Consider the following 24,408-nt stretch of genomic DNA (forward strand, 5'->3'; position numbering starts at 1 on the left):
AAGAAAGCACGAAAGAACCATCGCGTACTAATCTAAGTACAAATGCAACATTTCCAGCAGAATTTTGTTGTTTTAGTAGAGTACCTGTATTGATGGACTTATGTTCATACTTCTCATAAGTGTCCATGCATGTTGATTTCAGACACACTGAAGAAGTTCAGAAATGTTCTCATGCTTGTGTATGTATCATATACACCGATCGGGCGGTTATTTCCTTTTAAAGCCGCTCATAACCTGCACAGTTTAAACGCTTTTTTTAGCGCAGTGGTTGATTGACAGGTGAGGGGTGGCACTTCACTGTTGCCTGGGATGCATTCAGGACAGATTGGCATTTACACCTCAAATGCGATGCGGTCACTTGTGTTTTTGACCACATCCTTATGTGGTTTTCGTGATCTGATCACAAAACGTTTTAGACCCCGTTTAGACCTGTATTTAACGCTGACCACATGTGATTCAGATTACCTGAAATGCATCTTAATACCAGGTGGAAACGTGGTCTAAAAGAGCAAATGCACAATGAAGACAAGCTTTACTGTCAAAAGTAATATTCAGAAAAATAAGAGAGAAATGTTGGCACAATATTACACATAATTTTTGTTTTATAAATATTTGGTTCATTATAATTATAAATGCAAGATATATATCTTGCAACTGCAGAAATATATATTTCCATTGGAGCCCACACAATAGCATTGCCACCATAACTCAAATTAATTAATTTACAAAACTTTTAAGCAGCCAACTTTAGTTGACTTACTGTGGAAGGTACCCCAGGCCAGGCTAAGTTTTCTAATAAGATCCACCTACGATACCCTACCAAGCCCTGGGAATTTGTCTCTGTGGTATGGCGAAGAGGAGAGTTGCCCCCTCTGTGAGGCCCTAAGAGCAAACTTGCAGCACATATTGGTTGTGTGCAAGACTGCCCTGGCACAAGGATGGTACGGGTGGCGGCATGATCAGGTCCTGCGGAAGCTGGCAGAGATCCAAGAGGTGCATAGAGTAAAGGCAAACAAAGGCAACCATGCTCCCCAGAGGCAGGGTGTTGATTTTGTTAAAAAGGGATGTGCCGCACAAGGCACAGCATGGAGGGAAGCCAGATCAAGCTTGCCACCTGAAAGTGATTGGTCATTGATGGTCGACCTTGGCCAGCAGCTAAAATTTCCTACCGAGGTTGCCATTACCTCCTTGAGGACGGATGTAGTGTTGTGGTCATCTTCAGCTAGGAAAATAGTAATGATTGAGCTTACTGTTCCATGGGAATAGGTTCTGGAGACAGCCTATGAGAGGAAGAAGCTAAAATATGCTGATCTGGCCACAGAGTGCAGGGAAAATGAATGGAGGACTGCCACCTACCCTGTAGAGTTTGGGTGCTGAGGATTTATGGAAACATCAATGCAGCACCTATTTAGAGACATTGGCATCGTAGAGCAGCTTTAAAAAAGTCTTGGAAGGAATCAGAAGTAGGAAACTGAAGAATAGGGAACCTGGGTGATATGTGGTGAGGGCTTGTGCTGAGGTAGTATGCCATACGGAACCGGTGGCACTGAGTTACCGAGAGATATGGTGCCAGTAGGGCACTGAGTATGCATCTCGGTGCCAGTTGGCAAACGGGCTGTCACATATGGTCGTGTCGAGGTATTATGACATATAGAACCCTGGTTGCAAGTAATTTGTGAAGGAAGGATGTCTGGATGGGAAGACAAGGATGAGAGGCATTGGAGGTGATCCAGTGTCCAGCTGCGGGGGGTGGCAGTGAGACGTCCCTGACTGCTGCCCTACCACCAGGAGATGTTCTGGGATTAATGGGGCGAAACATTAAAGATAGGTGGCTCCCGGCTGATGACCCCGCAGCTGGGCTGAAGGCACTGGTGGAGGTGCGGCAGGCAATAATGCCCGGCAGGTTAATACAGCTACCTGTGCATTTGTTTAGTTGGAGAGACATTTTTTTGTGTTGAATCCACCGTTAATGACCCCTTCCATTTACCCAGATATAATATTTCTTTTTTAAAATGAGATGGTAATTCAACGTTCCAGCTCTCTTCAAGTTTGAGTCATATCAGAGTTTTATCAAGATATGTCTGGAAAAAAATTTTTTTTTTTTTTTTTTTGGTCATACTGTACCTCTGCACTATTTTATATACTTCCTTTGAAACATGTCTGAGAATAGGGATACAGTTTCAAGTTATCACTCATTTTCCTGAAAGAGCTCATTTATTTGGAAGGGTCAGTAGACTTTGAAGGGGATTATTTTTGCTCCGTTTGTCTGGTCTAGTTTGTATGTGCCTTTGTTCTGTGTGGTGACGTATGTTGTGGCCATGTAGTGTGTATTTGTGTGGGAAGCGTCACTGAATTCACTTCTCCTGTCACTGTGACTTCATTTTCCAAACTGTGGTGCAGTGCAGACAGAGAGACGTTGAGGAGGACATGATATTGTTTTGAAGGGATGTTAACAAACTTTGGAAGATAGCCTTTCAAGTAGAAACTTCCTTAACTGACTGTTTCTAATCTGAGACACATACCTGTAAACTGAGGCATCATTCTGCTGCTTTCACTGCAGTTTCCTTACCGAAAAAAAAAGGAAAGAAAAACGTAATTAATGTTCAATAATTCACCAGTCCATCGTCAATTCCTATTGTAATGGCACCATACTGTATGTGACCCTTCACTTAAGTTACATAGAAATTATGCACCCCTCCCAATCCATTCACTCCCATTGCAATTGAGTTTTTTCCACAGAATAAAATACTTAAGTGGAAATGCATATCATCTTTTCTCTTGAGTTCCTCTCAAATCTTGTCCCACCCTCTCGCCTTCATAAGCAGAGCTCTCTGCATCACCCAAAAAGTGAGGGCTCCATTTGTTTATTGCACAGTCTGCTCTCCCCAGTGACAGACTACCATACAAACAAACATATTTGCAACTCTGCAGTGGTTCTGTGCACACAGCTGATTCTGTTTATGAAATATGCATGTTTCAGTTGTGTCAGAGCTAAAGTCAGAAAACTAAAACCCCATGATTCAAGACAGGAGGATGTGACTATTTATTTGTTGTGATTCTGATGTACAATTTTGAGAAAGGAGTACCTGTGGCCTTGAGTGGTTAAAAATGGAAACAGTTATTTCATCATGGTGATTGTTGTAGACACTTCTTGTTGATAACATTTGACCCCATCATCATGATCACTACCACCACACAGCCTATTTTTTGTTTTTACACTCAAAACAATGTTTAGGTGGCATTACCTTCATTTCACAAAACAGGTTTGTCAAGTTATTACGATCACTAATGTTGCAATTGATTCACCCTGCCATACACAGTTAAGCAGTTTACAGGGAAATGTGGTGTAACATTTTGCTTGTTACAATGTTACAATTTGTGATTTGAAATCATCGTGCAAACTTTTAGGTATATAACACACTGTGCATTTCTAGAAAACAACCCGCCTACAAATCATAAAGTTATTATATTCGCTTAAAAACGTATTCAAATAGAATTAAAGGTTTTTTACACTGGTGTTAACTATAATTAATTTACATTTATAATAAAGACAAAAAAACTTGATCAAACCTAGATTATGATGCAAATGGAAAGGCATGAAATATAATTTTCAAGTATACGTGAATGAAAAAAAAAAAGGAGTACGCAATGTGCCACCAAAGCATGTCTGTTGCCAGGCCTCTAATGACGTTATGACTTGTGGTGTTGCTTTGTACAGTGGTCCAGTATGCTGACAGAAGCACCCTTGTCCCTATAGTCAGCACTCTCAAAAGCCTGATTAAACATTATATTTTGCTATTTAGAGCAGAGGATTTTAGTTACACATACACTCCCTCCATTTTATAGTTAACTTTATAATGGAGGTGTGACCTTCAAACGCTGCTTTCACGATCAGTTACAAGGTAGAACTTGTTTTATTGAGTCACATGAGAGCATACCAGAGACAATTGTGATGTTGGGAAACATTTTGTACTCATTGACGAGTTTTGGAAAGGCAGGTGCAAAAATACTTTAAGCAGGTATTCCTCTTCCAAAGAGGAAATGGAACTATGATCCACGTTGGAGATCCTAGTCAATATACTCATGGTCACATCATTTCAGTCACAAATAGAACTGTCCACAGACGATTCACTCTTTTAGGGCTTGTTTTCAGTATTTTTATTATTATTATTATTGTGATTTCTTGTCTACTAGTTGCTTTTTATGTTTTCTAAGAGAACACTGGAATTCCAAAACAAGTTGATATGGCTACTAAGAATTTAATCTGAATAGCGTTCAACCAGCCAATTCTGATATCAGTAGAGCAGGATGGCTTATGCCCTCTATATTATCAATATACGTATAATACAATCTACTGATGTTATTGTTTTTAAAGGAATAGTTCACCCAAAAAATGAAAATTCTCTCTTCTATTACTCACCCTCATGCAGTCCCAGATGTGTTTGACTTTCTTTCTTCTGCAGAACACAAAAAAAGATTTTTTGAAGAATATCTCAGCTCTTTTGGTCCACACAATGCAAGTGAATGGTGGCCAGAACTTTGAAGGTTTAATCAATGTCTTCTAAAGCAATATGATAGTTGTGTATGATAAAACAGATCACTGTTTAAATCCTTTTACCATAAATCTCCACTTTTACTGTCACATTTGTCTTCTTTTATTGTTGACGACTGGAATTATTTGTGCATATCGCCACCTACTGGGCAGGGAGGAGAATTTATAGTAAAAAAAAAAAAAGTACTTTAATATTTATCTGTTATTCACCCACACCTATCATATTGCTTCTGAAGACATGAATTTAACCACTGGAGTCTTATGGATTATTTTATGCTGCCTTTATATACTTTTTGGACCTTCAAAGTTCTGGCCACCATTCTCTTGTATTAAATGGACCAACAGAGCTTAGATATTCTTCTAAAAATCTTTATGTACAGCTGAAGAAAGAAAGTCATACACATCAGGTATATCATGAGGGTGAGTAAATGATGAGAGAATTAAAATTTCTGAGTGAACTATCCCATTCAATTTTGTCCTTTTTAAATGTATATTTCACCAATTGTCCATCATAATGTAACCATCCCACTGTATATATCTGTTTCATGTAATTATTATATAACCTCTTCCTCTAACACAGACCATGTTATGGAGAAAGCCATGCACAAGTGTGTGCTGAAGCCCCTGAAGCCTGTGATAGAGGCCGCTCTGCAGGACTTCCAGGTGAGCAGCGGGATGTGGCAGCAGCTAAAGGAGAATCTGGTGTTGGCCAAAGCCAAGAAGCCCCAAGAGATGGGAGTGGATAGAGCCCTGCCCCCTGACCCTGTGGCCATAGAGAAGATCCGTCACAAGTTCCACAACATGTGCAAGATGTATTCACCTGAGAAGAAAGTGTCTTTGCTTCTAAGTGTGTGCAAGCTTATCTACACCATCATGGAGAGCAACTCAGGTATGTGAGTGTGATGTGGTTTACCCCCCAAAAAAAGAACATTCTTGCATCATTCATGTTGTTCCAAACCTTTATGACTTTTTTCATGGAACACAGGAGATGTTAGACAAAGTTAACTATTGTTAGATTTTTTTAATTTTAGCATCATTTTGGTACCAAATGACAGTTAGTTTTGCCTTTTATCTCTATTTGGAACAACATGAGTAAATGATGACAGAGTTCCCTATCTGTCACTCACTCGACGTTGTGTCGATGTAGTGACACTAGGGGTCACTCTTGGGAGCCCGAGACACCTCTGGTCTTTGATAAAAGGCCAATGAAAATTGGCGAGTGGTATTTGCATGCCACTCCCCCGGACATACGGGTATAAAAGGAGCTGGTATGCAACCACTCATTCAGATTTTCTCTTCGGAGCCGAACGGTCATGCTCATTGAGCTGAATATCACTGTTCATTCACCTCTGCTGGATCTGATGGCGCATTTCAGCAGCTTCTCCCTCCTCTGCACTGGTGCACTGCAGAGAACGCCCCTGGGCGCTTCGGCAGAAAAACTAGAGAGTATATTTTCTGAAAGAGCATTTTCCCCCTCTAAAAGAGTATATATTTCTCTAAAAGAGCGCACACACGGAACGTCTTTTTAAAGATGCGTCTTTTTAAAGATGCCTTTCCGATTGTGTGTTATTCCTGGTTGCGGTCGTTATCTCTCTACTTCGGATGGTCATGATCGCTGTCTTTCGTGTCTGGGCGCGACCCACAAGGAAGCAGCGTTTGTGAATGGTTCATGTTCTCACTGCGAGAACATGACCATGGCAACGTTGCGGTCGCGGCTTGCTTGTGTTTTGCTTTTCCCAGCGGCTCCCTGCCTCGGTCCTTCTACCTACGGGTATGAGGCCAGCGCGGTTAGCACTGGGGGCGATTTGGGGACCCCAATGGGATCGTCTCCGCCGGGTATCCCCCCGTGGACCTCCCGTTCCCCAGCACGCTCGTCTGCCCCAACCGGGCTTCTGGATGAGTTCCGTCTCACGGCAAGTCTGGCTTCTTGTTCGCAGCTCGCGAAGATGATGAGCTCTCGAGCGCAGCATCGGAGAGCGGGCTTGTCCAGTCAGACGCAGAAGCCTCAGCTGGGCTTCCCCCTTCGGGGATGATCGCCCAGTCACAGGCCGATGCCGAAATGACGGACATGCTTTCCCGGGCGGCCGTGAGCGTCGGGTTAGAGTGGAACCCTCCGCTCTCCCCTGAACCCTCGCGGCTTGATTGGTTTCTGGGCTCACGGCGCCACTCAAAGCGTGCTCCAGTGACATTCTTCCCGGAAGTGCATGAGGAGCTGACGAAGTCATGGGAGGCACCTTTCACTGCCCGGCCCCGACTCCGCAGTTCCCCCGCTCTCACTGCCCTCGATGGCGGGGCGGCCAAAGGCTATACGGCGATTCCCCCGGTGGATAAGGCGCTCGCTGTGCACTTATGCCCGCAGAGCGCCGCCACCTGGCGTGGACGCCCTAAGTTCCCGTTCAAGCCCTGTAGGCTCACGTCATCCCTGACGGCTAAAGCCTACAGTGCTGCTGGACAAGCCACCTCTGCCCTGCACGCCATGGCTCTCCTGCAGGTCCACCAAGCCAAGGCGCTGAAAGAACTGCAAGAGGGTAGTTCCACCCCAGATTTGATGCAGGAACTGTGCTCGGCAACCGACATCGACCTGGTGCTCTCACACCTCAGACGACTAGGGCTTCGGGTCAACTGGGAAAAGAGCAAGCTCCTCCCGGTTCAGAGCATCTCTTTTCTCGGTTTGGAGTTGGACTCACGAACGAGCGCACCCAGTCAGTGCTGGCCTGTTTGAAGGCGTTCAAACAGGGAACAGCGGTTCCACTGAAATTTTTCAGAGGCTCCTGGGGCATATGGCGTCCTCGGCGGTGGCCACCCCACTCGGGTTGATGCATATGAGGCCGCTTCAGCACTGGCTCCAGACTCGAGTCCCAAGACGGGCATGGCGCCACGGGACACACCTGGTAGCAGCCTACTGGCCCACCCAGACGTGGTTCTCGGACCTCACACTCCTCGCAACAGCTCCCCCCTGGTGAATTCCCCTGAGGAAGGACCTTCTTTCTCAGGGACGGGGCACCCTCTGGCACCCGCGCAGACCTCTGGAATCTCCATGTCTGGTCCCTGGACGGGACGCGGAAGACCTAAGCAGTCTACCACCCGCAGTGGTAGACACGATCACTCAGGCTAGGGCCCCCTCTACGAGGCACCTGTATGCCTTTAAGTGGCATCTATTCACTAAGTGGTGTTCTTCCCGACACGAAGACCCCCAGAGATGCGCAGTTGGATCAGTGCTTTCCTTCCTGCAGGAGAGGTTGGAAAGGAGGCTGTCCCCCTCCACCTTGAAGGTGTATGTTGCCGCCATAGCAGCACACCACGACGCAGTTGACGGTAAGTCCTTAGGGAAGCATGACCTGATCATCAGGTTCCTAAGAGGCGCCAGGAGGCTGAATCCCTCAAGACCGTGCCTCGTTCCCTCATGGGATCTCTCCGTAGTTCTTCAGGATCTACAGAGAGCCCCCTTTGAGCCTTTGCAGTCAGCTGAGCTTAAGGCACTCTCCTTGAAGACTGCCCTCCTGACTACGCTCACTTCCATCAAGAGGGTAGGTGACCTGCAAGCATTCTCTGTCAGCGAAACGTGCCTGGAGTTCGGTCCGGGTTACTCTCACGTGATCCTGAGACCCCGACCGGGCTATGTGCCCAAGGTTCCCACCATCCCTTTTAGGGACCAGGCGGTGAACCTGCAAGTGCTGCCCCAGGAGGAGGCAGACCCAGCCCTGTCGTTGCTGTGTCCAGTGCGCGCTTTACTCATCTATTTGGATTGCACACAAAGCTTTAGAGTCTCTGAGCAGCTCTTTGTCTGCTTTGGTGCACAGCGGAAAGGAAGCGCTGTCTCCAAGCAGAGGATCGCCCACTGGCTCGTTGACGCCATAACTATGGCATATCTCGCCCAGAACATGCCGCCCCCGGTAGGGCTACGAGCCCATTCTACCCGAGGTGTAGCGGCTTCCTGGGCCCTGGCCAGGGGTGCCTCTCTAACAGACATTTGCAGAGCAGCAGGCTGGGCAACACCCAACACCTTTGCAAGGTTCTACAACCTCCGGGTGGAACTGGTTTTGTCCCAGGTAGTGGCACGCAACACAAGCGGATAAGCCCGGGATAGCTGGCCGGGTGTATCGCTTGCACATACCGCCTTCCACCTCCCTTGGAACTGAAGACGTGCGCCGTTAATTCCTAGTAGTGTTCACAAACTTTGTTCTCTGGTTGACTTCCTCTGAGCCCTGTGGCAGTCGAGTTTTCAGAGAGACTCGCTGCTGGCCCAGCACACGCGCTAACTAAGAGCCCTGTTCTGGAGTAGGTGCTCCACATGTGGCAGTTCCCTGTAAGGCTAACCCCATGCGATATATATCTTCCGCTAGTTCGTTTCCCTGCTGGCAAACTGCGTCTTCCTTGGGCAGAGCCCCTCTGCCCCAGTCTCCATGTTTGTAGTAACTCCTCCCCCATTGGGCAGGATCTACCTTGAAGGCTCTCCACATGGTTGGAAAGACCATGTGAAGTATTCTTCCACTTAAATATCCCCCCCCTCTCTTTGGGCGAGGTGTGGTCTCTGCGGTGTCTTCCCCTTGGGAGGGACACCCCCCGACTAGACCTGGCGGCCCAGTCGGATAATCCCCCTTCTTTTTTAGGGAGTGGAAAAAGAGAAGGGGAAAAGAGGCCACGACTGGGTTAAGCCTGTCTCTATCTTTGGGTAGTTGACTTGTCCCCAAAAAGGGCCATTCGACACTCATAACTATGTTGGGGGAGGTTACGTGTCGACCTGGTGTGCTGGCTATGAGGCACACAGCAAGTCTGCCCACCACACACCGCCAGTTCACGTAACACAGTTCAGCCAGTTGTGGCGTTTCGTATAGGGACCCCTAGTGTCACTACATCGACACAACGTCGAGTGAGTGACAGATAGAGAACGTCATGGTTACTGGTGTAACCTCCGTTCCCTGATGGAGGGAATGAGACGTTGTGTCCCTCCTGCCACAATGCTGAACTACCCGCTGAAATGGCCGGACCTTATATCGGCTCCTCAGCATAAAACCTGAATGAGTGGTTGCATACCAGCTCCTTTTATACCCGTATGTCCGGGGTAGAGGCATGCAAACACCACTCACCAATTTTCATTGGCCTTTTATCAAAGACCAGAGGTGTCTCGGGCTCCCAAGTGTGACCCCTAGTGTCACTACATCGACACAACGTCTCGTTCCCTCCATCAGGGAACGGAGGTTACACCAGTAACCATGACGTTTTCAGTTTTGGGTGAACTATCCCTTTATATGCATGGTTTTGATCAGTCGGTGTGTATAGAATGATCATAATATTTAAACATAAACTCAAGATATAAATATTTTGTAATGGCAGGAAGGATGTATGGGGCAGATGATTTCCTGCCCATGTTGACATTTGTGATGGCCCAGTGTGACATGCCTCGGCTGGATGCAGAAATTCAGTATATGATGGAGCTACTTGATCCTTCACTGCTTCATGGAGAAGGTATAATAAACCCCATTGTGATCCTATTTTACTAGAATCCTATTTGTTTTATTCTTCATCATAATCCATACCTTGCTGTGGATGTCAGATGGTGGCCTACTGTAGTAACTACAATGTTGTCATGTATTAAACTTTCTCAGTAAATCTAATTTCTGTTTGTAGGAGGCTATTACCTGACCAGTGCATATGGAGCAATGTCTCTTATTAAGAACTTCCAGGAGGATCAGGCAGCTCGTGTGCTGAGCTCTGAGACCCGTAACACACTGCACCAGTGGCACCGCAGACGCACCACCCAGCGTACCACACCATCTGTGGATGACTTTCAGGTAAATCCCTCTAGACCTGTCCTCTTTTCTAAAACCTAGTGAGCTGCCTTGCTGTCAATTGTTTAAATAGGCAACTGACTTCAAAGGTAGCATCCCAACTAAAATGAAACATTAAAAATACGGCTGTCGATTTAATGTGTTAATGTGGTGTGATTGATTATATAAAAAATAGCACGTTAAACAAATTAACGCAATTAATCATGTCCCTGAAGTAGTGGTGTAAAGGTATGACATTTTCACGGTATGATAACCATCACAAAAATTACCACGGTATTACGGTATCACGGTATTGAGGTATATTGATGATATTATTACAAGTTTAATATTTGGTTATGAAATATGTCTGATAAACACACAGATAAATATATTTCAGTTATAACCAATTCTTGAACTTTATTTTGGATTTCTTCGACGTTAATCCTTAAACTTTTGATCTTGAACATCAGGACACTCTTAATCTGACAAGGTAAAAAAAACGAGAGAAATAAAAAATCACAAACAGGTAAAATAATAAAAACTTTATATATATATATATATATATATATATATATATATATATATATATATATATATATATATATATATGCAACGTACAGTAGTCAGATGATTGAAAAATATTTGCAACATGTACAGTAGTCAGATGAATGAAAAATATTTTGTTATTGTTATTTTATAATTTATGAAATTGAATTGTAAAAATTTGTAATGATTATTGCTTAGGTTAACACTTCAGATATGCATTTGTATGCATTCAGTAATTTGTTGCATTTGTGATTGTTTAATTCTAAACAATACCTACTGAAAATATATTAATCATTTGCAGTTTATTTATTGGCATTTTGTCCAATACTGTCTATTTTCTGCCACAGTTTCACTGTCAATTTCCTGCATGCATATTAACAATGTCAATTTCCTGCACACCAAAAGCCATGCACTTTGTAATACTTTACTTTTATAACTACTTTTAGTACTAGGTTTTACAAGTAAAACATATTATTAGTAGTATCAAACACATTGTTGGCCTACTGTTGCGTTGCACTCAAGCAAATGAACAAACAGTTGGCACATTGTAATGTTGAACGAGTGCTTAAAACTGTTCGCTGCATTTATGAATGTGACAGAAAGCATAAACATAACTTTAGCCTACATAGTCATTGCATATCATGTAAAACTACATTGAATCTGGTGTTTTTATGAAACAGGGGCTATAATTTATTATCCTGTAAACTGTATTTCCACATACATAATCTTCGCAAATTCCATGGGATGGTGCTCACAGAGATGGTGCTTAAGGTTTGAAGTGTTTACTGTCTGAACTGTTCCTTTTTTGCGACAAATTTTACAGACTGGGTAACCATCAATGTGCTGCTTTGGCGGTGGAAATAATGGTTCAGGCTCGGACGTGCGTATGATGCGCTCGTACTGCGCTCATGCTGCGCTCTGTTCGTGCCACACTTCTGATGTGCTCTTGATGCGCTGCACTCGTGACACCTGCATGTCACCTTTAAAATTGAGTGACAGTCGAATGTAACATGAGGAAGGTGCAATTAAAAGATTTATTTTATCTCTCCAAGTTTATATGATGCTGTAAATTTCGCAGATTCCGTCTTAATTAAAAAATAAAAAGTTCTGAAAAAAATCTGTCTTTATATTCATGCAATACCATCAATGAGAATATTTCAATGGTATGATAACCGTCCGTTTTAAAACCGAGGTATATTGTGAAACCTTGAAACTGTTACATCCCTACCCTGAAGGTAATAAGTAGTATTCCTACCTTCAGATCAATTCAAGCTTGAAGTACCACTTGTTTGCAGCAGGGGGGCAGTAAGCGAAACTCCAGCTGTATAGGCAACACACAGCTGGACAGAGAACACTCAGGCTTGCTTGACACTATTGACATGCTGACAGCACAAGATGAAAATCATTCTTGTGTTAAAACGCAGCTGGACAGAGTGCAATTCCGAATGCAGGAATCTCAAGACATGTTTTTCTAAGTTTCAAACTGTTTAACCTAACACAGCGACTTAAAAAAAGATGTGTTTATGATGCGATGCAACCAGAGTGCTCTTAAAGCGTTTGTCTGACACGTGTACATTGACGCATCTAAAAGCCCTTATAATAAATATATCTCTGACAGACTGACGAATTAAATGCAGAATGAATTGCTGTGGACTGTAGGTCAATGATAGTCTTAAAATATGGAAATAAATAATATATTGCCTTCTAAAGCCACTTTATGTCTTATCAATGCTTTACTTGTCTGCCACAATGTTATGCATTTAATTACCTGAATTATTATTTTTATAATATTTTAATATAACTAATAATAATTATTTGATAATTATATATTGAATTATTGTTATTTGAGGGGCTTTCTCAGCAAATATTTGTATATGCATTTATTTGCTATTAATTTGATTAATTAATCGCCACATCATGTAAATAATAAAATTAATATTTGTAATCGATTGGCAGCCCTAATTATAAGTGATTGATTTGGAAAACTCTACATAGGCAGGAACTCTGTATGTACAAATAGTGATCTTTGCGCAAGAGGATACTCGACTATCAGACAATCGATTTCAATTTAGCATGTTGCTAAGCTAACAGCGAAATACTCTAATAAGCATAAAAATACATAGCTAACACAAATATTGGGTAGAATTGTAAATTGTAAATTAGATTTTCAGTTCTAATTCAATTCAGATTTTCTATTTTTATCAATAAGTTTCGGTATTGGATGAATTATAAGTACATTTATAATCATTTCTCTTGCTTCGTTCTCCATCTTAGATTTTTTTCAATGAGCTTGTCACGATGCATGGGATTGTCCTCACCATGAAGGATACATGCATTAGAATTTGGCCAAAAGAATGTATCTTTTGGAATAGCCTTTGCACCGGGAGCGCACCTATGATGCCTTGCAATGTTGATAATGCAGGCATGTCACTAGGTTTTGGAAAAAGCCATGGAGCAGATCAGATATGGCTGTTTACCTGTTTTGTAATTGTTTTCTTGAGTGGAGTTCCACTGTTTAGGTAATTAACTTTATGGATTTAGTAAGTTTACGATTATCATATATTGGATTGACACCTAGATTTTTCCTTGTCTGTGTTCAGAACTACTTGCGGGTGGCACGGCAAGATGCAAACAATGGCTGCACAGCCAAAACCCTTCAGGTGCAACCTTACGCCACAACAGAAGATGTGTGTCAGATATGTGCAGACAAGTTTAAAGTTTTGGACCCGGAAAACTACGCCCTGTTCCTCTTGACAGACGAAACGACACAGCAGCTGGCCCCAGACACACACCCACAGAAGATCAAGGCCGAACTGCACAGCCGCCCACAACCGCAAATGTTTTACTTTGTGTACCGCCAGATCCAAAACCTCACTGTCTCTTCGGACCAGCTCAATGGCAACACTGTGCCTAACTGAGAGAGCAAGCCTGATTTCCATCAGGTCCTCTCCAAACTCCGAACACATCATTATTCATCTCCTTCCTTAGAGACTCTGCTAACGTCTGCATTGATTTGAAAATATGCATTTGTTGGAGGGAAGCGGAAAATGGGTTTAGAGGGAAATAAGGAAGGAAGGATGTGTCTGACAGATGCAGCACTTTTTTTCTGCTCTGTCTTCACTATTTTCAAAGCGGGAAGTGGCACGCGACCATCACAAGAGGGTAGCTGTACCTGAGCTGCAAATGCTACAATTGAGAAATGAATGCAACACATTCAGATTAGCAGAAGATCTGCAATGTTACCATGTCTCTTGTGTTTCTGTAAAGCTTTCATGCACAATTCACATGATGCCAGGTGGTTTATATACACTCCGAGGATTGTGCCCTACATACTGTACCTCTACTGTCCTGTTTTATCCTAAGAGATGGTGGTATTGTTCATATGACTGCTATCCTATGCAGAGCGCAACACATTATTAACTGGACACATTATTGCACAAAGTGATGAACTTTAGGAAGTTCCTCCATTTGACATTTGTCCAGAGCTATTGAGAAATGTGGACATCTCAGTCCCCAAGGACTTCGAGGACATCCTTATATGAACTGAGACTAATTTTCTAATGTAAACCGTATCCATGATATTTTGCAGTTGCTGGTAAACTGCATTCTTTTTATATGTGATTTATTGTTATAGTTTTGCATGTATCTATTTGATGATAAGACCAATTAAAGAACCAGGCATTGTTGCCAGTGATGTTTTATCCTATTGCTTTTGTATGAATTATGATCACTCAGTGCTTACATTCATTAGTCAGACCAAGTCTTGTTAAAAAGATTGAGATTATTGGGTAAAATGGTGAGGCTTTGTTCTAAAATGCTATACTACTGACAAGCTAGATTCAGTTTGGGGCTTGTGGTGATCTGGTTCTCTGATGTACAGATTTTTTTTCTGGCTTGCAGGTTTTTAATACAGAAAAATGGTTTTGGCAAGCAGGGCTAAAGGAAAGATCAGTGTGATGTAAGAAAGAAGAAAGTAGTAGAAAATATCAACGGACAGAAATGAGTTTTTAGTGTCACTGTAAAGTGCTATCAGGGAATACCGGGAAGGATGAGTCACATGAGGAGAATACTCATCTTTTGCCTTCATAACTATACTCATAACCTCATAACTTACCAAGTATTTGATTTTCTACTAATGTACTTTAGCATGTTTTGATGTAAACTCTGGGCATTTTTTTAAATTTAGTTATAAGACACGGGGGTGCTGAAATGCTCTAACCCATGTAACGTTGATATAGAAACACTAGTCTCACACAAAACTACATGTTTCAAGTCTTGAGATGTATTTTAAAAGTGATTATAACAAGATATTTTAAGTCTGGTAAGTGTATAAATATTTATATGCTATCTGTGCAGGAATTTTTCACAGATCTGAAAGCTTTTTGTGTATTCATCATGGAGTCTTCTAGACTCCACATTCCTTAATTCTTCTTTTTTTGTCTTTTTTAATGTACTCTGTTGTACACAATAAATTGATATCGAAAATTTTTGTTTCTGTCATCTATTACAAACTTTAAAAAGCTTTTTCTACAGTAACGGTTGGTTTGGCACTGAGCCAGTTCCTTTCTGGAAATGGGTAAATACTTTCTGCTTCATCACCATAAGGGCCTGTACTTTCCAAATTAGTGATTCCTAGTAAACAGAAACCATGAGACGGAACAGCATGCTTCTCTGGCTATGTTTTCTCACTGTCTTGAAGGTGCACTCAGTATTTTATTTGTAATTTGTTTGCCATGGACTTGCACACCTGGTATGCAGCATCGCTCAAACACAATAGTTTTCAGTTACAGATTGCATTGTAGAAATTCACTATTCACAGTTAGCCAAGATTCATTCAATTAATGAGTTAATGTGTCCAAAAACAGGGCAGTTACAGAGATTAAATAAGTAATATTTGGCTGGTCATGTGATCCTTACATGTCTGCCCTCATGGGAGGACCCTCTCTATGTAAAATAAAATGGCTTTCATAAGGTTACTGATATGACTGGAGTCTTCATCTCATGTGAGTGTTTCTGATTTTATACGTTTCAAAATTACTATTTATTTATTTTCTTTTAAAACTTCCTTAATGTGGAAAAATTAATAAGTGCACCTTTAAGGGAGAATTGATCTTTGTGTGTGTGTGTGTGTGTGTGTGTGTGTGTGGGCAGGTTTAAGTGGTTTACAAGGACTTTTTTTTAGGTTACAAACTGGTAATTACAAGGGTGTTATGCTATAAATGTGGTTTATGAGGACATTTCTAGTGTCCCCATAATTTAAATTGTTTAAAAAACATACTAAATGATGTTTTATTGAAAATGTAAAAATGCAGAAAGTTTTTTTGTGAGGGTTAGGTTTAGGGGTAGGGTTAGGGTTAGGGGATAGAATCTATAGTTCGTACAGTATAAAAATCATTATGTCTATGGAGGGTCCTCATAATTATAGCTGCACCAACATGTGTGTGTGTGTGTGTGTGTGTGTGTGTGTGTGTGTGTGTGTGTGTAAGAGATACTTACAGACATCGCAGACAACCAACTTACCTGTCATGAAATGTTTAAGGTTGACTTATTTAAAAAGAAATGTATAGAAACATATCAGCAATCAGTGTATCATTTGTTATACAAAATGCCTCAACGAAGTAAGCATCTTATTTGAAACAGGACTGAATCTTGCTGATTTTAAATGGATTTTGAATTCCTTTAAGCACTGAAAAAAGAGCAAGCCTATAAAGCTACCTCTGAAAATTAATTAATTGCTATTTTCCAACACATTAGGGCCCGCATAATACATTTCCGTTTTATTTTTCTGTCATATTACTTTTATTTTCAGTTTTATAGCTTGTAGAAATCATGAAAATATCACTGAAAAGATAGGAGGTCAGCCGCCATTTAAAAAAATGCTGCTTTTAATTTTACATAAAATTGTGAGTTGATGCCAGACTTTATATACAAACTTGCATGTCCTCAGTATTTGCAGCGACTGTTTTTTTTTTCAATATTTTTCACTACAATTTGACAGACTCCCTCCCCAGCCTCTTAAATGTTTGTATGCCCCAGAATGCAAAAACCTTTTTAGGGTTAAGCAATGAAAAAGGGATGTTGTAAGACTATAGCTCCTCTTAGTGGATAATTGTTGCAATGAAACATCAAATAGAAGCACAATCAACACAAAGTGTAAGAGTATAATGCAGCCATTGTTGTAGTTGTAATTGTTAATAATAATAATAATAATAATAATAATAATAAATATATAATAAAAACCTTGCCTTGTCCAGCTCACTCAGTGTACAGTTTTGTTTGCAAATTATTACTTTTTGTTGATTTTGAACTTTCATGAAACAAATAACAATCATAAGATACAATATTTCAAAAATAATTAAATAAATAATGCACCAATGTAAAATCTTTGATAAACTGTCTATTTAAAGGAATATTCCAAGTTTAATACAAGTTGAGCTCAATCAACAGCATATGTGGCATAATATTGATTACCACAAAAATTAATTTTGACTTGCCCCTCCTTTTCTTTTTCTTTTTTAAAAAAAGCACAATTCTGGGTTACAGTGAGGCACATGAATGGGGGCCAATTTTTGAACATTAAAATTCTCACTTTTTCAAAAGTATAGCCACAAGACATAAACAATATCTTTTTATTAGTGTGATAAAATCGCTCACTAACCTTTTCTGTGTAAAGTTATAACCAATTTCACAACTTTGTTGACATGACGATGTAATGTCAACAAACCCTAAAATGACTGTAAAAATTACCAATATAAACATCTATACAACTCAAACAGCACATGAGATTTAACAGTAGAATTAATGTGTGCTTTTATAAAATTATAAGCTTCATGTTTCTGCCTTTAAACCCTGCAAAAATTGGCCCCATTTACTTCCATTGTAAGTGCCTTACAGTAACATCAATTTTTGCTTTTTGCTTTTCTTTTTTTTTTTTTTTTAAAAGAAAAGTAGGTACGAGGTCAAAACTAATTTTTGTTGTAATCAACATTATTCCACAAATGCTGTTGATTGAGCTTAACTTGTATTGAACCAGGAATATTCCTTTAATGGGGAAAGTTTCCTTGCCACTTCTCTTTCAGTTGCCCAGTGTGGTTTCGAATTGAAGACGATTATTTGGTTATTATTAGCATTACTTGAAACTAAAAACTTTTAAAATCTAGTGAATAAATTATTGTTTTTTCCTATTATATTATGGTGGGTGAGGATCTCTTATGTATATCTATGGGTCTGGTGACCAAGGACCAGTGACCGAAGGACTTTTATTTTGGTATGGATCTCTGATGATGGTGAAAAACAGGGGCACGTTCAATCTCAAAACGGTATGCACCGTTTTGCAACGGTTTCTGGGTTGAATGACATGTTTCCTCGAAACGGTGTGAAACGGTGTGAAACGGTGTGCAATGGGCTTTGAGGTATGTTTTCTCTCATTTGGTGGGTGTGTCAGAGGTGTTACCCAATCAGCTGCGACGTGTATATAAACCCAGCAGTATTAAAAAGGCAGTGCACACAATGGATCCAACTAAGGTCCTTTACAAATGTGTCCATTGCAGCTTGGTGTATGCAACAATTGAATACAGTAGAAGAAATGTTTGCCTTGTCATCCTGAAATGTGATGGCAAATGTTGGATCACCATAATTAGGAACCACAGTTTCCACATCCCTTCACCTGATTGGGATGTTCTCTGCTATTCTGGACGGCAAGGGCAGTGACTGTAAAATCGAGCATATTTTGTAGTGTTAAACACGTATTTAAACCGATTCATCAGGCTCCGAAAGTTCTTTAAAAAAAACGCAAAGAATGGTCTTCTCAGCTGCCATAGTTGCAACGCTTGCGTAACACAACAGGGCGTTCAACGCACCACCGTTCTATTTAAATAAAGGTTTTGCTACGTTTTGTCAGGGCTTTTCACTAATTGCAGCATTGAATTAGTACATAAATAATGCAAGAGAAATGATACAAGCAACCGGCCTGTCACATGATAAGAAGGTAGAAACCATAGTCATGCAGGTGACCGCTCTTACAAAAGTTACCAATAGTTCAGTGTAAAACAGCTTTTTAGAATCTTTGTCCAGTTAAATATATTTTCTTGATTTCAGTAGTGTGTCTTATGACAAGACATTTATCCGACTCAGGAAGCAAAGACATTACGTCTGTCAGCTGACAGACCAATCACAGCAGTGATAAGGGAGCCCCACCTCCCTATATAAGACACCACCACAGGTCTCTTCTTCATTCTTGTTCTCTTCCCTGTGAAGATTATTGGAAGTTATCCTCAGCAGGATTTGCAAGGAGTGGTTGCTAAACAGATCGTTAGACGAGCTGTTCAGGTACGTCACAGAGCGCAGCTTTTTCTATTGTGAAAATATTCACTGTTGAAGTGAATATACTTTTCTGCTGTGTCGATGTTGTTTCTCCGGGCGTAAACCAGTGCGTCAAGGCGGGTTAAGTATTTTTTCAGTAGAGTTAAAAGCGGTTATAGCTTCTACCCTCTCCTGCATGTAGTGGTGGTGTGGCAGATCAGCTGGTCTTATCACATTAAGGAGAGATCCAGGGATTAACACAGAATTAAGTGGCACATTGTGGTGAACTGGCTCTGTGTTCTTGAGCCCAGGTTTCTGTAATGGCGACTGCGAGCTCACTGAGTGGCAGAGCGAAGGGGAACACTAATCCCGAGTGTTGCCCGCAACGTCAAGAGGAGCCATCCAGAGCTGCGGCCGCAGCATGGGTCTTGCCATCATGGCCGAACGGGCTCCTGGGCTGGGGTTGTCGGGTTTGTCTGAAAGAGAGAAGACAGACTTCCTGGATGCCCTGGTGGAACCAAAAGCTCTTTTAGGTGCTAGGGTTTCTACGATATGGCAGCAGTGTGATTCAAGGAAGAAAGATGGAGAGGCATTTGAAACTTGCTTCCCCGAAAAGTCACTGCTTGTGCTCCGCAGCCATCACGTTCTTGGTTCCCAACCCATTTTAGAGGACGACAATCTAGATTCAGGACCCAGACCAGTCCCATTCTGGATTTGCGGAACCTCAACAAACACCTTCAGGCGAGGTCTTTGCACAGACTCCCGTCCAAGATGCTGATGCAAAAACGCACTCTAACGAGCATCCGGCATCAAGATTGGTTCACGGCAGTAGACCTGAAAGACGCGTACTGCCACATCTTGGTCTTACCTCGACACAGACCCTTCCTGCGGTTTGCCTTCGAAGGCCAGGCATACCAGTACAAGGTCCTCCCCTGCGGCCTGTCCTTGTCCCCTCGCATCTTCACGAAGGTCGCAGAGGCAGCCCTTGCCCCGCTAAGGGAAGTGGGCGTCCGCATCCTCAACTATCTCAACAACTGGCTGATCCTAGCTCACTCTCACGAGTTGCTGTGTGCACACAGGGACCTCGTGCTCCAGCACCTCAGCCGACTGGGGCTTCGGGTCACAGGTAGACCTGTTTGCTTCCCGGGAATCCTCCCACTGCCCGCTTTGGTATGCCCTGACCGAGGCACCTCTCGGTATAGATGTGCTGGCACACAGCTGGCCCCCTGGATTACACAAATACGTGTTTCCCCCAGTGAGCCTACTTGCACAGACCCTGTGCAAGGTCAGGGAGGACGAGGAGCAGATCATCCTAGTAGCACCCTACTGGCCCACCCAGACGTGGTTTTCGGATCTCACGCTCCTCGCGACAGACCCACAGTGGTAGACACGATCACTCAGTCTAGGGCTCCCTCTACAAGGCGCCTGTATGCCTTGAAGTGGTGTCTGTTCGCTAAGTGGTGTTCTTCCCGACGCGAAGACCCCCAGAGATGCAAAATCTGATCGGTGCTTTCCTTCCTGCCGGCTGGAGGGGCGGCTGTCCCCCTCCACTTTGAAGGTGTATGTAGCCGCTATTTTGGCTCATCACAATGCAGTAGATGGTAAGTACTTGGGGAAGCATGACTTGATCATCAGGTTCCTGAGAGGCGCTAGGAGGTTGAATCCCTCCTGACCACGCCTTGTACCCTCATGGGACCTCTCTGTAGTCCTTTGGGGTCTACGGGGAGCTCCCTTTGAGCCCTTGGAGTCAGCTGAGCTTAAGGCACTCTCTTTGAAGACTGCCCTCCTGATTGCACTATGTTCCATCAAAAGGGTAGGGGACCTGCAGGCATTCTCTATCAGCGAATTTTGCCTGGAGTTCAGTCCGGGTTACTCTCACGTGATCCTGAGACCCCAACCGGGCTATGTGCCCAAGATTCCCATGACCCCTTTTAGGGATCAGGTGGTGAACCTGCAAGTGCTGCCCCAGGAGGAGGCAGACCCAGCCTTGGTGTTGCTGTGTCCGGTGCGAGCTTTACGCATCTATTTGGATCGCACGCAGATCCTTAGGAGTTCCGAGCAGCTCTTTGTCTGCTTTGGTGGACAGCGGAAAGGAAGTGCTGTCTCCAAACAGAGGATCGCCCACTGGGTCATTGACGCCATCATGATGTGTCCCTCTTGCCACAACGCTGAACTACCCGCTGAAATGGCCGGGACCTGGTCTCAGCTCCTCAGCACAAAACCTGAATGAGTGGTTGCATACCAGCTCCTTTTATACCCGTATATCTGGGGGAGTGGCATGCAAATTCCACTCGCCAAGTCTCATTGGCCTTTTTTAAAAAAAAGCAGAGGTGTTTGGGGCTCCCAAGAGTGACCTCCAGTGTCACTACATCGACACAACGTCTCATTCCCTCCATCAGGGAATGGAGGTTACGAAAGTAACCAGGATGTTTTATTGTATGACTTGCAAAAAAAGATATATTGCTGGAGCACTGTTCAGCAATAAAAAGACTTTTGTGGCAAAACTCTTTTTGTTTTGTACTTTTTATTATTAAAAATGTACAAATGACATGCTACAATTTATCTGAAACTTGTTTTAACACTTTTTTTCCTCCTAATTGTATTTTAAACAATATTTTACCTAATTCAAACTATTCATGCAGTGTTTATGATGACATTTTTATTTCATTAACATTATACATATATGGTGGGATATTTGTACATCTAAAATTGTCACTCAGATTAATCATTTAAAATCAACCAGTGAAGAGTTAGGTGATTCTAATGATGAAACCTTAAAATAAATGGTGACCAGTTACAGGACCTAATACACTTTCTTTTAAACATAGATCTAAATTTTAACCTAAAGTCTTGGTGTTGAATAAAAAAGTTCATTGTTATATGACTGATAACTGAATATCAGCTGTAATTGACAGTTGTGTGTCCAAAACTTTCTCTTCCTTACAGATTTTATTTTTTGCCATGGCATCAAAGACTCCTTTCTTTGATGACATGCCAAAATAGAAAATCTGTAAGGAATGGCATTTAAGCATAAATTAGTACCACATATTGTAGCTTTAGTTTAAGAATTTAAGACCAAACATGAAATTGTAAAATAGTTAATCATATTCTGTTACAAAGATGTATGTCATATCCAGAATTGGCTAGCTTACAATAAAACCCACCTGAGGTATGTCTGCATACTATGTATGCATCCAGACTATATCGGAATGTCACTCAAGTCCTTGTATATGAATTAATAGCATCAAAGTAGACGGACTGGGGATGTTTTCTTTGGTTATATTTTTATATCTCAACAGGCCAGTGTGTATGACTGGGATTCTTACACCCAGGGCTGAATCCTGAGCTCTTTTTTCTATGGATATATCCTTACTCAAATACCAGGAGGCTGTTTGGCACGCAAGTACAGTGCCAAGTGGCTCTTGGAATCCTTTGTACTGTGGTCTTTACCATGCTGACTCCTTTGGCTGCTGATTTGGGAGCCGGTTACCTTATTGCTGTCAGGGTGTTGGAAGGTATTGGGGAGGTAAGCTAAATTACCTAAATATGCTTATTACCTAATCATTTGTTCTAACTTTGATTTTAAAGTCCCATTGTTATCATAGAATAATACCTGTAGTTCACTTTAAAATGAAAATTGTCATCATTTACTCACCCTCATTATTTTCCAAAGCCATATGACTTTGTTTCGTCTTATTGAACTCAAAAGGAGATGTTAGGCAGAATGACAGCCCCAGTCACTCAATTTTCATTTTTAGGTTAACTTTCTCTTTAGTTTTGGAATATGTTAGTCTGAAAATATTGGTTGTCATTCTTGGACTGCCAGTGTGTTATTTCCTGCTATACATGCAATGTGGGCATCATGGGCACCACCTCTGGACTGAAGTCGACAGCTCACTATCTCTTACACAGGTACCCTAGGATACATTACATATTTGTTCATTATTCCTGCAATGTTTGCATGTATTTGTACCATTATTCCTCACTTCTTCCCTTTTTTAAGGCGCTCAGTTGGGAACTGTTGTTGCCCTCCCCCTGTCTGGCCAGATATGCTTTTACCTAGACTGGACATATGTATTTTACAGTGTTGGGTGTAAGGTGTTACAAAAAATAAAAAATAAAAAAAATAAAAAAAAGTAATCTGATTACAGTTACAGGCATGATTGAAATTAAGTTACTTGGATTGCACATTTATTGCTAAAAATGTATTAATTAAGTAGAATGCATTTTAAAAGGTATTACGTTCCTATGTTGGTACTTTTATGTGTTGCTGTGTCAGCTAATGAGCATGCGCTCTAACAAACCACCATTTGCATTGAGGACACGTATCGAGGCGGTGGCAGATAAGTGAGCTGTGTTACTATGGATGCAGTGGAGTGTAGTTGTTTATTCAAATTGAAAACTAAAGTGAAGCGTTTCAAGTTTTCATGCGCTCACAATCAATCTCAGCGAGCTCTGTGTCAGCATGCTCCCATCCCTGGCTGAGGCACGCAAGTCTGGGCAGTAGACAAATCCTCCTTAAATATCCGTGCTCCGCCCCATCGCGTGTCCCTCTGCAGCTGCCGTGGGAGGAGAGTGGATCGGTTTCGGGTGTATATGGAAAAAAGCGCTCGTTACCGTCTGACAGAGGGATATATAGCTCACAATGTGGGAACATTTGCAGAATGGCGTCTTGCTAAGCAAACGGCTTTTTATGTTCTTTATGTATTGTACACAATAAAACACAAACATCAGTGCTATAGCGTTGCAGATGCGCAAGTGATAAAGGATGCTCAATTCGTCCAAGCACAAGCGGAGGTAGAAATAATCTACTCACTGTAAAGTTTTGTAAACACACACATGCTGCACATGTACACACACAAACAGACATACATGCGCACAGACATGCATGATGCAACACACAAGCAAACCTGTATTTGCACACCGAAAAGAAACAAGCATTCAAATACACAATAGTTTTACTATCAAAGCTGTCTGCAAATGAGTTTTCAGAAATGTTTTCAGTTCATTCTTTCACACCAACACAAACACATGTAAACAAGCTTACTGTACACATACATGCCACACACAGCTAAGAAGGTTGTATATAGTGGACACACACACACACACACACACACACACACACATACCTGAAGATAGTACTACAGCATATTTGAGATTAGAAAGTTAAATTGCATTTTTAGAAATGCATTGGATCTCTTTAGCCAAGTTGCTGTCTTTGTCGTATTGCTGTAATTTGGT

At 41.9% G+C, this 24,408-nt stretch overlaps 1 protein-coding gene across 18 annotated transcripts in view; it reads left to right on the top strand.

Moving 5' to 3' along the window:
* LOC127414341 (ras and Rab interactor 2-like) overlaps nucleotides 1-15,342 on the top strand; it is a 96,615-nt gene extending 81,273 nt beyond the window's left edge. For all 18 annotated transcript variants that reach the window (XM_051652287.1, XM_051652301.1, XM_051652289.1 and 15 more), the window contains 4 exons: nucleotides 5,133-5,441; nucleotides 9,887-10,018; nucleotides 10,181-10,344; nucleotides 13,467-15,342. In XM_051652287.1, the coding sequence (XP_051508247.1) occupies nucleotides 5,133-5,441; nucleotides 9,887-10,018; nucleotides 10,181-10,344; nucleotides 13,467-13,784 (923 nt within the window). In that variant the 3' untranslated portion in view covers nucleotides 13,785-15,342. The remainder of the gene's footprint in view (nucleotides 1-5,132; nucleotides 5,442-9,886; nucleotides 10,019-10,180; nucleotides 10,345-13,466) is intronic.
* Nucleotides 15,343-24,408: the final 9,066 nt, after the last annotated feature.

The sequence above is a fragment of the Myxocyprinus asiaticus genome, chromosome 23 (genome assembly GCF_019703515.2).
Source record: "Myxocyprinus asiaticus isolate MX2 ecotype Aquarium Trade chromosome 23, UBuf_Myxa_2, whole genome shotgun sequence".
NCBI classification, from domain to species: domain Eukaryota; kingdom Metazoa; phylum Chordata; class Actinopteri; order Cypriniformes; family Catostomidae; genus Myxocyprinus; species Myxocyprinus asiaticus.